This window comes from Epinephelus fuscoguttatus, linkage group LG19 (genome assembly GCF_011397635.1).
Source record: "Epinephelus fuscoguttatus linkage group LG19, E.fuscoguttatus.final_Chr_v1".
In the NCBI taxonomy this organism is placed as follows: Eukaryota; Metazoa; Chordata; class Actinopteri; order Perciformes; family Serranidae; genus Epinephelus; species Epinephelus fuscoguttatus.
Window position 1 is genome coordinate 28,960,205 of NC_064770.1, and position 14,620 is coordinate 28,974,824.

The window sequence follows — 14,620 nt, forward strand, 5'->3', positions numbered from 1 at the left end:
CCTTTCCATGGTCTTCTCCCACGAAAATAGTGGAGCTAACCAATGGAGGCTGGTTGCGAGTTGACACAACTAAATCCAAATTTTTTTTACACAAATTGAGTTTATCTTTATGAATTATTTGCTGCCAACATATGATGGCTTTTATCTTATGTTTCTAGAGTTATGGGTTTTTGCAGACAAGTGAGGAATTATTAATGTCATATTTCCTAAAGGGAGTTTGGCATAATGTTTTCCACCAGGATCAGGATGGGGAAATAATCTCCAAAGGAATCTAGTTTTGTAAATCGTGATCCTGCAAGATCCCCAGTCTTTTCAAAATCTTATAGTATGTGAATAAAAACTTACATTGTCTTTCGATGTGAGAGGATGTCAGTCTTTTAAAAGTATTTCCAAAGTCTTTTCGTGTAATGTAGGCAGTAGTCATAATTGAAGTTTGAAGAGACATTCTTTGATTGGGATTCTGTGTCAGGAAGTCAAATCTCATCAAGGTTAACCTTGAATGATTTGGTTGGAATATGTTTTTGATAGTGAGATGAGTGTCTTGCAAATAAAGTAGTATTAGATAAGAGACACAAGGTCGAACCCCTTTATCTACATGTTGAAAAAAACATGGAAATAAAAGGAAATAGCTGATTAATGCATGTAATAAAAAAAATAGAACTTGCAGTTGCAGCTGCAACTCTTCATGTCAAAATGAATATGTTTCCTAAGATTTGAGTTGTTTATATTGTGTTTGCATTAAAATGATGATTCTGCAAGTGATTAACCACAAATCATATAATTTTTGTCACTAAATTGAATAAAAATTGTAAAAAGGAGAAAATATGCCCTCATCCATCGGTGGTGTTTGAGATTAGGGCTGCAAGTAACAATTATTTTTATTGTTGATTAATCTGTAGATTATTTACTGGATAATCAATTAGTTGTTTGGTCTATAACATAGTGAAAAATGTTGATCAGTGTTTCCCAAAGCTCAACATGACATCCAAAAATGTCTTGTTTTGTCCACAACCCAAAGATAATTCAGCTTACTGTCATATAGGAGTTATGAAACTAGAAAATATTCACATTTAAGAAGCTGAAATCAGAGAATTTTGACTTAAACTGATTGATCAAGTATGAAATTAGTTGGAAATCAATTTCATAGTTGACAACTTCTTTGCAGCTCTTTCTGACATAAAGAACTACTCACCCTTTCGTCATTTCCTCGCAGGTCTACTTTGGGCGGTGGCTTATTGAGGGCAGTCCATATGTTGTTCTGATTGATGTGGGGTTCACCGCCTGGTCTCTGGACACCTGGAAGAGCGAGTTGTGGGAGTTATGCGACATTGGCGTGCCGTGGTTCGACCGCGAGGCCAACGATGCTGTGCTGTTTGGCTTCCTGACGGCCTGGCTCCTAGGAGAGGTCAGCAGTTCACACATCTTTATAAAGATTAAATATAAAATGTTTTAGCCATGTTGCGACAGAAGAAGAGGTTCAATACTGCATGTTTATGTGCAGAGAGAAGACGAATTACCGGTAGGTCCTTGAAAAGGTTTCATAATTGATATCTTAATAATCTGAAGGCCTGAAATGTAAAAATTGTGGGAGACACATGAAAAATAAGTTTAAATGCATGTTGGTGTGTGTGTGGCTGTAATCCATATTCACCTTGTTTTCTCTCATATCGCAGTACGCAGCCCAGAGCGAGGAGCCTCCACACATTGTGGCCCATTTCCATGAGTGGTTGGCCGGTCTGGGCCTGGTGTTGTGTAGGCACAGACAGCTGCCTGTTGCAACCATCTTCACCACTCATGCCACACTGCTGGGTCGATACCTGTGTGCCGGAAATGTGGACTTCTATAACAAACTTGCAGACGTACGTGTGTGCACATTTTACTACACAGGAATGTTATAAATGTAAAATAATAGAAAGAGGCCATTTAACAGTCTTTCTGTTGGGAAATTAGAAATGATTACACACATATTCAACAAAAATTCCTTATCATGCTCTCTCTCCTGTGTGTGTCTCATTCAGTTCAATGTGGATAAGGAAGCAGGCGATAGACAGATCTACCACCGCTACTGTTTGGAGCGGGCGGCTGCTCATTGTGCCCACGTCTTCACCACTGTGTCACAGATCACAGCTATTGAGGCTGAACATCTGCTTAAGAGAAAACCAGGTGTGTGGAGGTGAATGGGAAAGTGCAATTCAGAGACTTCCTGTCCTTATTTGTCATTGGCTGGCAAGCAGGTCTTAATGTGTGATGATATTATGCGTTTTTCACTGCTTTCATATTAAATGTTTTGATGAACATAATTAGTTACTCAGGTAGTTGGATACTTAACAAAAGTTTAACTGATTTATCTATCTCTCTGCGTATTTTTTTTTTTTCACTCAATGCCCTTTATCCCTCTCATCACGCACAGACATTGTTACTCCCAATGGGCTCAACGTGAAGAAGTTCTCAGCCGTGCATGAGTTTCAAAACCTCCACGCTCAGAGCAAGAATCGGATTCAGGAATTCGTCAGGGGACACTTCTACGGGTCAGACACCCCGCAACAGATATCACACACAAATTTAAGAGCTGAAATTGAAATTGGCTGTTTCACTGAGTTTTCTTACTGCTTACTCCTTTTTTATTGAATTAATTCTCTCTGATAAGAATGAGGCGAATCAAATTCTGAAGAACATAGTTTTAAAACATGTGCATGCATGTGCCACACTTATGCAGCTCTTGTGACAGGCTTTGGTTTGTGTTTGATCAGGCACCTTGACTTCAACCTGGACAAGTGTTTGTTCCTCTTTATTGCCGGAAGGTATGAGTTCTCCAACAAAGGAGCTGACCTCTTCTTGGAAGCTTTAGCCAGACTCAACTATCTACTGAGAGTAAGTGTGTGTTGTGTAGTTGTGTTAACAGATGCACACATGTGTTCAAGAGTTTATGTGTGTGTGTGTGTGTGGGGGGGGGGGGAGACAGACAAGGGTGAATCTTAGGTGATCAATTAGTCCCCCTGCCCGTTGCTCAGTCCACAGGGACTCGGGTTGGGAACCGAGGTTGCTGGTTCAAGTCACCATCCAGATCAAATACAGAGCATGGACTGGTAGCTGAAGAGGTGTCAGTTTGCATCCTGGGGGCTGCCAGAGTGCCCTTGAGGAAGGCACTGAACCCCCAACTGCTCAGGGTGCCTGTCAATGGGCAGAACCTTTGCTCTGACATCTCTCCATTTAATGCATGTATAGGTCCTGTTTCGGCATGTGTGTATTTTGGGCTGGCATTCGGCTGTATTTCACACAACAGAGTGGGGGGAAAAATTGAATTTGAATCTTCCCTTTCATTGTTGTCTCCGCCAAGTAGGTCATGTTTTCAGTTCAGTTGGTTTGTATGCCTGATTGTCAGCAGGATTACAGAATAACTACCAGTCCAATTTTCATGAAACTTGGTGGAAGAGTGTAGCATGGGCCAAGGAAGAACGCTTTATATTTTGGAGCAGATAGAAATCATGGGAAGGATACACAAAGTACTTCCTTTTTATCAGACAATGCAAGATAGGGCATTTGGCCTTGGTGGAATAAATGCCATACATCTCAAAATCCAACAGATGGTGAAACATAGCCAGAAATGCTGAGATATTGACCGTAAAGTTTACACTTGTGGATTTCAACCACGTGTCATTCTGATCTTCTGTCAACTAGTTCTAATAGTTTTGGAAATATATCCAGACATAGTGATCATGCTTGCAGATTTGCATATCGCAGAAGACTGGACCGTTGGCCTTGGTGCATGTCTGCACTCTCTGAGTGCCCTTCTAATTGTAGTTGGTTTTGTATTGTTATTGCTTTTACTGTTTGTCTCACTGCCTTTATTACCACCTTTGAGTAACTTTCTTAAATATAATATACAAATTGAATGTAAAAATTATTTTGAAAAAATTGAACCTCATATTTCCGTATGGTCTGCCTGCTTCAGGTCAATCACAGCGACGTAACCGTCATTGCATTTTTCATCATGCCAGCTCGGACAAACAACTTCAACGTTGAGACCTTGAAGGGCCAAGCTGTCAGGAAACAGCTCTGGTGAGGTTTCGTCTCATGTTAAACAAGGAGATAAGGTATCTAACTAAAAGTGTACATTGTGAGCCAGACAGCCAGTGATATACTCATCCATATTTGACCTCAACTTGGAAACATGTTTGTAGTTGTCTGATTAATACACTTCTATCTTCTCTTTTTTTTGTCCCTGACAGGGATACTGCTCAGACTGTGAAGGAACGTTTTGGAAAGAAACTTTATGAGTCACTTTTAGTGTAAGTTTACCACTTTTAGTCTACTTCATTTAGCATGTAAGATGTGGAATGACCTGTTTTATAACACCATCAAGTAAAAAGTATGAAGATATTTAGAAACAACCCACTAAATATCAAAAGCAGGACTGTTTGTTATTTATTTGAAGAAGGGGGTGGCTTGGGTGTGACTTAGACTGACTGGGGGATAATGCATGACCCTCCCTCCACCATAAATAACCTTATTTTGTCATATCCACACCAAATATAGTTATTGGAGCCAATGCAGCGAACAAACAGAATAGAGGGAGAGTTATCACAAAACAAACAGCTAATTTCTTAGTCAGCTGTGTGTGCACTTTGGCAGATTATGGGTGCATGATTGCCATCCTGCCTATCACACAAAGCCAACAAAATTTAATAAGCCCACAGATCAAACACACACATATCACAGAGCGCACACAGCCAGCATTACAGACACATGCGGCTGGTTTCCCATATATACTGTAATATACACAACAAAGTGTGCAGCAGCCAGAGTAATATCAGTAACTTGGCAGGGCGGCTGTTTGGCTAGCCTTTGACAATCAACAGTTACTTAAGAAAACAAAATCCTGGAATTGAAAAAAGTCATGATACTTCAAAATAGATGGAGTTCAGGGATCACCTTAAGGCAGTGGTTACCAACTGGTCCAGCCACAGGATCCAGATTTCTCCTTTCCAGGTCCACACAGTTTAATACATTCAGTGTCATACTTGCGTTTGGCCATATCAGAGAGCTAGTTTGCTGTCTCTGTCAAGTAGCTGTCTGTTAGTCACTCTACAGCAGGAAGCCTAACTACAAAGTTAAACTCCTGCACCAGAAATGCACCACTGTATTTAAAAATAAAGTGTCCAATAGGCGGTTTACGTGAGGCGTTACATCCAAGGGGTAGGTGAGGTTAACATGGGGGTGGGAGATACCAAGCTTAGTAGTCCTGTTACTATACAGTGGTAATTCTTACTAATAAATCTTTAGTTGTAGTCATTTTCCAAGTTTTCTTTAAGTCTAAAACAAAGTGCTTTCATCAGCGGGCAGCTGCCAGATGTGTCGAAGATGTTGGACAAAGAGGACTTCACCATAATGAAGCGTGCCATCTTCGCGACTCAGAGACAATGCCAGCCTCCAATCTGCACCCATAACATGCTGGAGGACAGCAGCGATCCAATCCTCAACTGTGTCCGCCGTATCGGCCTTTTCAACAGCTCCGCTGACCGCGTCAAGGTATGTCAAACAGTTTGCTCTTGCAGTTACTCAAATATCTGGTGCTGATACTGAACAGCTTCTCCCTTCTTTAGATTATCTTCCATCCAGAGTTCCTTTCGTCCACCTCTCCTCTACTTCCGATGGATTATGAGGAGTTTGTAAGAGGCTGTCACCTTGGCGTCTTTCCCTCTTACTATGAGCCTTGGGGCTACACTCCAGGTACGACTAGCGCGTGCTGACAAGGTGTATTTATGTCTGTTGATATATTATATACTTACTTTACTTTTTCTGTTACTGTCAGCTGAGTGCACAGTCATGGGAATTCCATCAATCTCAACTAACCTGTCAGGATTTGGCTGCTTCATGGAGGAACACATAGCAGACCCCTCAGCTTATGGTACGTTTCTCTATCTGTTAAATTCTCAAAAGTTTGACTTTTAAAAGATGTGAAGGGATAACTGATGCTGTCTTTCACATCACTATGTTTGTTTTTGCAGGTATTTACATCCTGGACCGGAGATATCGGGGGGTCGATGAGTCTTGTAACCAGCTCACGTCCTTCCTGTTTCAGTTCTGCAAGCAGAGCCGGCGCCAGCGGATCATACAGAGGAACCGCACTGAGCGTCTGAGCGAACTCTTGGACTGGAGATACCTCGGCAGGGTAAGATTCCAAATCCCAAGGACTCATATTGTTCATGTGACTTCTTCAAGATGAATTAAGGTTGTTGTTTTTTCTTGTTTTCTGCTCTAGTATTATATATCTGCCCGTCATATGGCCCTGGCTAAAGCGTTCCCTGACACCTACATGTATGAACTTCATGAGCCCACCTCAGTAAGTGAACTTGTGTATCTTTGGCTGGGAAATGTGTCAAGCTTTCATTGTTTATTGTGATCTCATGTTATATATGCATTCAGGCCCAATCCCAATACACCCTTTGCCCCTACCACTTAACCCTTACTCCTCTGTTTCGGGGGTTCATGTCTACGGGTAGGGTGTCCCGATTCTAGCCCTCCAAAACGTAGGCTTTTCCAGAGGCACCCTTCAGATTGAGTGTTATGAGAAAACATTGAGAAGATGGCTGTATGGGCAACAAAAGACAAGTCACAAGTATATTTTTTCATTAATAAAGATTTATAAATTATGATAAGCATGGTATTATCTTAGCTGAATGTTGAATCAGAATTTCTAGGTTCCCAGTTGAAAATATCAACTGGAATGCCCCCGAAAGTCGGATTTACGTCTCAGAAAGTCAGAGGAACCTCACCAACCCCAGCTTAAAAATCAAATATGGCTCCTCCATGTATCAACAGTACTGAAAGCTGTAGTATAATACTGTTTATTAGCACTTCCGTCATTGTGTGTCATTAAAACAGTTGAACACACTTCTGTTTGTGAACATGTTACTACTGTGTTTGGATGCGCAGAATACAGCATAATGCATTCAAATCAGCTGGCATTGCTAACTGTGGCTGACCTGGCTTGAACTGGTATTACTAACAACATCTAAGTTTTCCAACATATAGTACTGTAATGCGATCAACTCGACATCATTCCCAGCTCCAACATCTGAGGTAAATGGAATTCAGCATAAGGATATATTGTTATTGCTGATTGGTGCATGACTGTGCCACATTTTGACATATTTCCGTGTTGCATTCCCCCCTTTTGATGGCATATAATGAGTTGCTAATTTTAGCCCATAGAGCAGTGCTGGTGGCTGGTAATGAAGCAGTGTTCATTTTTATTTAATGACTTGCTTGATTGATCGATTGCATGAAACTTAGGTGGTATACAAATAGCGAGCTTCCTGACATGGCAAAAGACAAGTCCGGCATTACTGGACGCATCTTTTTACGCAAACATCAGCACCAAAGACTACTGATGATGATCAGGGTCTTGAAGGGTTGTCCTATTTCATAGGGGAAGATTTCAACCCGACCCTTTGTAACTCTATTCCAGGGTGCAAGGTGGCACTCAAAAACAAAGCGAAGGGATAAAAACAAGAAATAGTATTAGGCCTAAGTCTTTACACTTCCACCTACTGCGATTCTAATGCCTTTTCTCTTCCTCAGACCTCAGGTTTCCGTTACCCCCGACCAGCCTCTGTGCCACCGTCTCCAGCTCTGTCCCGCCACTCCTCCCCTCGCCACAGCGAGGCTGAGGACAACGATGAGGACGAACGTTACGATGAGGATCTGGAGGCAGAGAAGGACCGGGTGAACATCCGCCAGCCCTACGTCATGCCATTGAAAAACAAGTCCACTGCAGCTCTGGGGGCCAATGGAAACAGCGAAGGTGTCACAAGCGACAAAAACTGAGACACACACACACACACACACACACGCTCAGTAAATGCTACACCTCACTATTGAAACTCTATCTGTGGCAATCGTTAAAGTCATCCATGTACTTTAAAAATGAATGCAGTTGTGTGTTTGCGAGTGATAAATTTAATATCAGCTTGTTGTGAAAAACTGTATCACTGTCGGTGTCTTCTCGACCTGTTCATACCTCAAAATTTTTAGAAAAAATCTGTTCGTTGGATATGTTTTGGTATTTTTTTCAGTTACACCAGCAGTGCAACCAGTGATTTGCTTTGTGGAGTAAATGCAGCAGCTAGAAAGGGCTAACAGCTCGTCACGGAAAACAAATCAGGATTGCTGGATTTTGTAGTGTACTAACACTGGATAACATATTGTAGGTCTGAAGCCTTGAGACAATAATAGAGGGTTATTTTGAGTCTCTGGAGGGTTTTTTATACTTGATTCAAAGGTTGGTCCGAGCAGGGAAAAGAACACAATCCTCATTTTTACCAGATAATCATCTTCACACATTTCCTGGTTTAAAAAAGGCTCATGTAAAGACTGTCAGTTGCTGTGACTACCCACAAAGAGCACCCATTCTGTTTACTTGTTTTTGGCTTAACAGCGTGATGATGATACTGTGCTTTAAAATCCACCTTGTAGCATCTTTTTCTTTCTTTTAAATGCCTTCTTTACTACAAAACTTCCCAGAATGGAAGTAAAATGTAGAACGCGCACACATTCACATCAAGAAAATTGCATCAGAAAACTAAAAAACTGATGTCATTTTGAGAATGTTTAGTGTGTGTGTTTTCATTTTCTTTCCACGCCTTACTGTATTGCAGCCTTTCAGTGACGATCGCTGTTGAACAACCTCACACTCCTCTTTGTCTGTTTGTGTGTGTGCTTATGTTGATTGTTCCTGGGTTGTGACAAATATTTATTTGTGAAGGGAAAAGAGCTTTGACCGAAAGATTTAAAAAAAAAAAAGGGACTGTCTTGAGATGGCAATCATGTTTGCAGGTGAAGGACAGAAGAGAGCTAGAGTGTGTCTTTACTATTTGTAATGGAAGAAGGAAAATGGTTCAATGAGGCGCATACTCACACTCCCTGTAAGAGTTTTATCATTTGTTACAATCTTGCACCAGATGAACTAATAATAAAGTTTATATATATATATATATATATACACACACACCCATTTGTGTTTTACAAATAACTGACTCTTCTTTCTTCTGTATGCATGCGGTTTATTGGAACACAAATATCATAAGTTCACAAAAAGTTTACGGTAACACACCGATCCAGTGACACCATCCACACAACTTATCCACCATAAACCATCTGATCTATATGGATCGCCTTGCTGTGTTGTTGTTAATGCAGCAGAGTTCTCATCCGCATCAGCACAAGTAAACTCGTCCTCCATGACCTTTGCAAACTGTGCGGAAAAAAAAGAATATTAAAGGTAAAAATGGAATTGATGACAATTACTTATTTGCACACAAACAACTCAAAATCTTTTTTTCGAATTCTGACTTAAACAGGTATTTTATGAAAGATTAGATATGGACTCTCCAGTCAACCCCTTACAAATAAAAGTGTCTTGCTGAGGCCCCGTTTCAGATGTCTTTGAGTTGTTAGTAGTTTTAACAAATTAAGATTCCACCTCCAAACTCTTTAGATGCACAACAAGAGGGCTCCTGGTTCGAACCTGGGGTGGGGGAACCCTTCTGTGCAGAGCTTGCACGTTCTCCCTCTGTCAGTGTGGGTTTTCTCCAGGTTCTCCGGCTTCCTCCCACAATCCAAAGACATGCAGGTTAATTGGTTACTTTAAATTGCCCGTAGGTGTGAATGTGAGCATGACTGGTTGTCTGTCTCCGTGTATTAGCCCTGAGATAGTCTGGTGACCTGTCCAGGATGTACCCCACCTCTCGCCCACTGTCAGCTGGGATAGGCTCCAGCCCCCCATGAACCCCAAACAGGATAAGCGGTTACGGAAAATGAATGAATGAATTTAGCTTGAGGCTCAAGTAGGTAAAAAATCATCCACTATTTCACAGAAAATCAAAGATAAAAGAAAAGTCTATAAAAAAAAAAACTTTAGAGCCAAACTGTTCTTTCAACTTCATCAGTCATCTCTTAACCACTCAGATTTATATTTTGACTCATTTGTCACATGTTGTCCATGCAGGTTGGAGACCCCTGGACTAAATTACACTGGATATATCATAGTTAAAATAAAAACTCGTTCCACCTCATCCAGGTACACCAGTAAAAGGCTTCTGTGAATTGATGCATTAACAATATCTAATCATGTAATATGTAAAAAATATATGGGTCACAGGGGCATTTTTACTTTTAATTTTGATACTTAAAGCATTATTACACTTTTCTGATACTAGTTTTACTAAAGCAGGAATTTGAACGTAGGCCTTTTAATTGTAATGGAGGTTCTTTTTGTGCTTTTACGTAAGTAAAGCAGCCATGCAGCACTCACCTAGTAAACTATTCCAGAAGGAGTTATATGTTGCACTGCCAGTTACAGCTCCAAGTTTGGCTGGATTACGCCTCACTGTGTTGACTGAGAAGCCACCAGGCCCAGTCACCTCAACCTCCACCACGTGATAGTCACTTAACCTAGGACAGGAAGATGTATGAAAGGTAAGCAAATATGACAGGCTGCATGAAGTCAGTCAGACTTTTAGTAAGACTTACGCTGTGTCGGAAACAATCTCTCCCTGAACACCAGTAAAGCCAAGTGTTCCTGCTGCCACTGCTGCCGCTGCCATGGTGTTCACATTGTTCGGAGCAAGTGGGCACAGCTCTGCCACTGAGCCTCTGAATAAAACACGCCTGCCCTCTTCCTCTGTCCAGTCAGTGAGGACGTCTCCTGTCAGCCGGAAGCAGGACGGGTGCTTGGACATTCTTATAAACAAAGCCTAAAAAACAAGTCAGGAGAGAAAAAAGAGTTTAACCAGAACACAATAATGTGTAGCAGAAGACACTCTACTATACATACTGAGTACAAGACACTACACTATACTGAGTACTAAAATAAAATAATAGTTTAGTTGACATTTGTCAGCTGCACGGTCATTCTCATAGACTAAACCCTGTACCACTTTCTCTAACACAGCACCTGCCAAACCAGTGTTACCTTCAAGTTCCCACTGTCATTCAGCCTTTGAATGTCCTGGCCTCCCCATAATGCACCACTGGGGACGTAGAGTGTCCTTCCATACTGCCGAGCCACCTGACGCAGCTTCTGGTTCAGCTCAGAATCAGAGAGGGCCGAGGGTGAGCCCACCTGAAAGGAGGAGAAATAACGGCACAAAAGAGGATGTCATTATTATAATCAACATTTAAAACTGCTGAAACTTTGTGTCAGCTTATGTATTAAAGGGACAGTTCACTCCAAAATCAAAAATACATATGTTTCCTCTTACCTGTAGTGTTATTTATCAATCTAAATTGTTTTAGTATGAGTCGCGGAGTGTTGGAGTTATCGACTATAGAGATGTCTACCTTCACACCAGTGTCTCTTTCCAGAAATCATGACCGGGTTACTCAAGTACAATGTTAATTTATGTTGTTTACATAAAGAGTGGTGAATATTTTGGTTTAAAATAAAATTTGGTTATCTTTGCTTATATTTAGGATAAGGTGACCAGATTTTGGAGATAAAATTGTGGACATTTCCAGTTCGGCAAAAGGAGAACATTTCCAGTTTTATTTGACCATGTGCACTATAATGAATGATGGTGCAGGCCAACTGACATAAAAATATACAGGCAATATTTATTATATATGCAGTACAGGCCAAAAGTTTGGACACACCTTCTCATTCAATGCATTTTCTTTATTTTCATGACTATTTACATTGTACATTCTCACTGAAGGCATCAAAACTATGAATGAACACATGTGGAGTTATGTACTTAACAAAAAAAGGTGAAATAACTGAAAACATGTTTTATATTCTAGTTTCTTCAAAATAGCCACCCTTTGCTCTGATTACTGCTTTGCACACTCTTGGCATTCTCTCCATGAGCTTCAAGAGGTAGTCACCTGAAATGGTTTCCACTTCACAGGTGTGCCTTATCAGGGTTAATTAGTGGAATTTCTTGCTTTATCAATGGGGTTGGGACCATCAGTTGTGTTGTGCAGAAGTCAGGTTAATACACAGCCGACAGCCCTATTGGACAACTGTTAAAATTCATATTATGGCAAGAACCAATCAGCTAACTAAAGAAAAACCAGTGGCCATCATTACTTTAAGAAATGAAGGTCAGTCAGTCCGGAAAATTGCAAAAACTTTAAATGTGTCCCCAAGTGGAGTCGTAAAAACCATCAAGCGCTACAACGAAACTGGCACACATGAGGACCGACCCAGGAAAGGAAGACCAAGAGTCACCTTCTGCTGCTTCTGAGGATAAGTTCATCCGAGTCACCAGCCTCAGAAATGGCAAGTTAACAGCAGCTCAGATCAGAGACCAGATGAATGCCACACAGAGTTCTAGCAGCAGACCCATCTCTAGAACAACTGTTAAGAGGAGACTGCGCGAATCAGGCCTTCATGGTCAAATAGCTGCTAGGAAACCACTGCTAAGGAGAGGCAACAAGCAGAAGAGATTTGTTTGGGCCAAGAAACACAAGGAATGGACATTAGACCAGTGGAAATCTGTGCTTTGGTCTGATGAGTCCAAATTTGAGATCTTTGGTTCCAACCGCCGTGTCTTTGTGAGACGCAGAAAAGGTGAACGGATGGATTCCACATGCCTGGTTCCCACTGTGAAGCATGGAGGAGGAGGTGTGATGGTGTGGGGGTGTTTTGCTGGTGACACTGTTGGGGATTTATTCAAAATTGAAGGCACACTGAACCAGCATGGAGTGCTGCGGCAGATGACCTGGCCTCCACAGTCACCAGACCTGAACCCAATCGAGATGGTTTGGGGTGAGCTGGACTGCAGAGTGAAGGCAAAGGGGCCAACAAGTGCTAAACACCTCTGGGAACTCCTTCAAGACTGTTGGAAAACCATTTCAGGTGACTACCTCTTGAAGCTCATGGAGAGAATGCCAAGAGTGTGCAAAGCAGTAATCAGAGCAAAGGGTGGCTATTTTGAAGAAACTAGAATATAAAACATGTTTTCAGTTATTTCACCTTTTTTTGTTAAGTACATAACTCCACATGTGTTCATTCATAGTTTTGATGCCTTCAGTGAGAATCTACAATGTAAATAGTCATGAAAATAAAGAAAACGCATTGAATGAGAAGGTGTGTCCAAACTTTTGGCCTGTACTGTATTGCAATTTAACTAGTTATAAATTCGCTGTTCTCTGCAGGGGAAATGGACATGTGGAGTTACGGCATGTGTAAAGTGTCAGTTGTGTGACTGTCACAGTCAGTTGAGAGTTGACATTTCCGGGGACAGCTCCAGCCAGGGACAGACCAATAAAAACAGCAACTGTCCCCAGAAAATGGGGATATCTGGTCATCCTAATTTAGGATGAACATGATTATTGCTGGCCTCCATGCCCCCCCTCAAGTGTTCCCTTTTTACCCCCTAATGGTCAGCTTTGGACTGAGCTGTAATGTTAGCTGCGTCAGTGGTGCCAGGTGAGCTAGCAGCTGATGCATGCTTTCTTCTGTGCAGTGATACAGTAGTTGGTGTAGTCTGGTAGAAACACAATTGTTTAAGATGTGGGGGTGAGCTGTCCCTTTAAATTAACTAGAAAGCACAGTCCTGGGAGTTGCTTTTGCAAACAGCACATCTCCCAAACAAACAGAAGAGGATCTTACCATGAAATGACACTGAGACAGGAAGTGACACCCAAATTCTTTTACAATCTTTGGATGGCACACTTCTACAATGACATCACACCGCCTGTAAAACACACAGTTATAGAAAAAGATGTTGTGAACATTTGATGCATGTTATATAGTACATATAGTAGCACAGAGATCACAATAGATAATACTGTTATATGGGTTTATGTTACCTTTCTGAAAAGGATGATAGGTCACCAAGTATGAGTTCATCAGGGACTACACCTTTGAGCTTGTTAGAATTTCTGTTCCAAACGAAAGCCAGAGTTAAACCAAGAGCAGCTCCATCTTTAAGGATCCTCTCCACCAGGTACTGCCCTGAAGCGCACGCGCACACACACACACACACACACACACACACACACACACACACATACACACAATAAAAGATTACAGTAGATGCATAATTCTAAGCATAATATATCAGAAAATTTGTGTGGAGTTTAAGAGGGAGAGTTCAGACCTAGATGTCCGTATCCTACAACTCCAATCCTTTGGGAGGAAGAGCTGGTTGCCATGTCCTGTGTGGAAAAAGGAAACGTGCTGAACATTCACCTGCAACTTGACAAAACACACCAACACACACGCATACATAGGCTTTTGACCTTATTTGCTATCTTGACCAGTATAACATTAATTTATTGCTCTACTCACCAGATAATGTCACAGCCCTGCAGAGCTGTGTGTCTCCCAACTTGAAGCACAACACCCAGCCCACGACTGCAGGAATTGTGGGCAAGCACAGTACAAAGTTTGACTCTGAGAGGCCATAGTTAATCATTATTAGTTCTTTAGTGTGTGCAAGTATCATATGCTGGGCTCCTCCTCTATTCATTAAAAAAAAGAGTATCAGATGCATTCAGAATCTCTTGTTAAGTGTGACAGAGGAAAACTTAGTGTGACAGATGAGGAAGAAATTATTCTCACATTACATGTATTACACATCAATGAACATATTTACATTTCTTTAATTTG

The 14,620-nt window shown here is 41.3% G+C and overlaps 3 protein-coding genes across 4 annotated transcripts in view; 1 reads left to right on the top strand and 2 right to left on the bottom strand.

The window, feature by feature from the left end:
- pold1 (polymerase (DNA directed), delta 1, catalytic subunit) overlaps positions 1-1,218 on the bottom strand; it is a 21,124-nt gene extending 19,906 nt beyond the window's left edge. Inside the window, exon 1 of the mRNA XM_049562208.1 lies at positions 1,193-1,218. Coding sequence (XP_049418165.1) covers positions 1,193-1,203 — 11 coding nt within the window. The 5' untranslated portion in view covers positions 1,204-1,218. The remainder of the gene's footprint in view (positions 1-1,192) is intronic.
- gys1 (glycogen synthase 1 (muscle)) overlaps positions 1-8,808 on the top strand; it is a 14,297-nt gene extending 5,489 nt beyond the window's left edge. The window contains exons 4-16 of the mRNA XM_049562210.1: positions 1,214-1,405; positions 1,674-1,859; positions 2,019-2,163; positions 2,411-2,528; positions 2,751-2,871; positions 3,953-4,059; positions 4,230-4,289; positions 5,337-5,529; positions 5,604-5,730; positions 5,813-5,908; positions 6,009-6,172; positions 6,263-6,343; positions 7,585-8,808. Of these exons, the coding sequence (XP_049418167.1) occupies positions 1,214-1,405; positions 1,674-1,859; positions 2,019-2,163; positions 2,411-2,528; positions 2,751-2,871; positions 3,953-4,059; positions 4,230-4,289; positions 5,337-5,529; positions 5,604-5,730; positions 5,813-5,908; positions 6,009-6,172; positions 6,263-6,343; positions 7,585-7,830 (1,836 nt within the window). The 3' untranslated portion in view covers positions 7,831-8,808. The remainder of the gene's footprint in view (positions 1-1,213; positions 1,406-1,673; positions 1,860-2,018; positions 2,164-2,410; positions 2,529-2,750; positions 2,872-3,952; positions 4,060-4,229; positions 4,290-5,336; positions 5,530-5,603; positions 5,731-5,812; positions 5,909-6,008; positions 6,173-6,262; positions 6,344-7,584) is intronic.
- Positions 8,809-9,017: 209 nt separating this feature from the next.
- On the bottom strand, positions 9,018-14,379 carry aspdh (aspartate dehydrogenase domain containing). 2 transcript variants are annotated; one of them, XM_049562215.1, is made up of 9 exons: positions 14,300-14,374; positions 14,109-14,166; positions 13,819-13,963; positions 13,619-13,703; positions 10,976-11,125; positions 10,534-10,757; positions 10,316-10,455; positions 9,530-9,606; positions 9,018-9,256 (listed from the first exon to the last, which is right to left on the bottom strand). In XM_049562215.1, the coding sequence occupies exons 2-8, from the start codon at positions 14,161-14,163 to the stop codon at positions 9,578-9,580; spliced, it is 828 nt and encodes a 275-aa protein (XP_049418172.1). In that variant the 5' UTR covers positions 14,164-14,166; positions 14,300-14,374; the 3' UTR covers positions 9,018-9,256; positions 9,530-9,577. The 2 variants fall into 2 exon arrangements, with proteins under 2 accessions (XP_049418172.1, XP_049418171.1); XM_049562214.1 differs by lacking the exon at positions 9,530-9,606 and having other exon boundaries at positions 9,026-9,256; positions 14,300-14,379.
- Positions 14,380-14,620: the final 241 nt, after the last annotated feature.

Bases quoted from the DNA above. Each gene is read 5' to 3' on its own strand.
- aspdh (XM_049562214.1), bottom strand. From the start codon at position 14,163: ATGGCAACCAGCTCTTCCTCCCAAAGGATTGGAGTTGTAGGATACGGA. The intron at 10,758-10,975 runs GTAACACTGGTT...CTTGTTTTTTAG, and splicing joins ATGACAGTGGGAACTTGAAG to GCTTTGTTTATAAGAATGTC. The intron at 10,456-10,533 runs GTAAGTCTTACT...TTCCTGTCCTAG, and splicing joins GAGATTGTTTCCGACACAGC to GTTAAGTGACTATCACGTGG.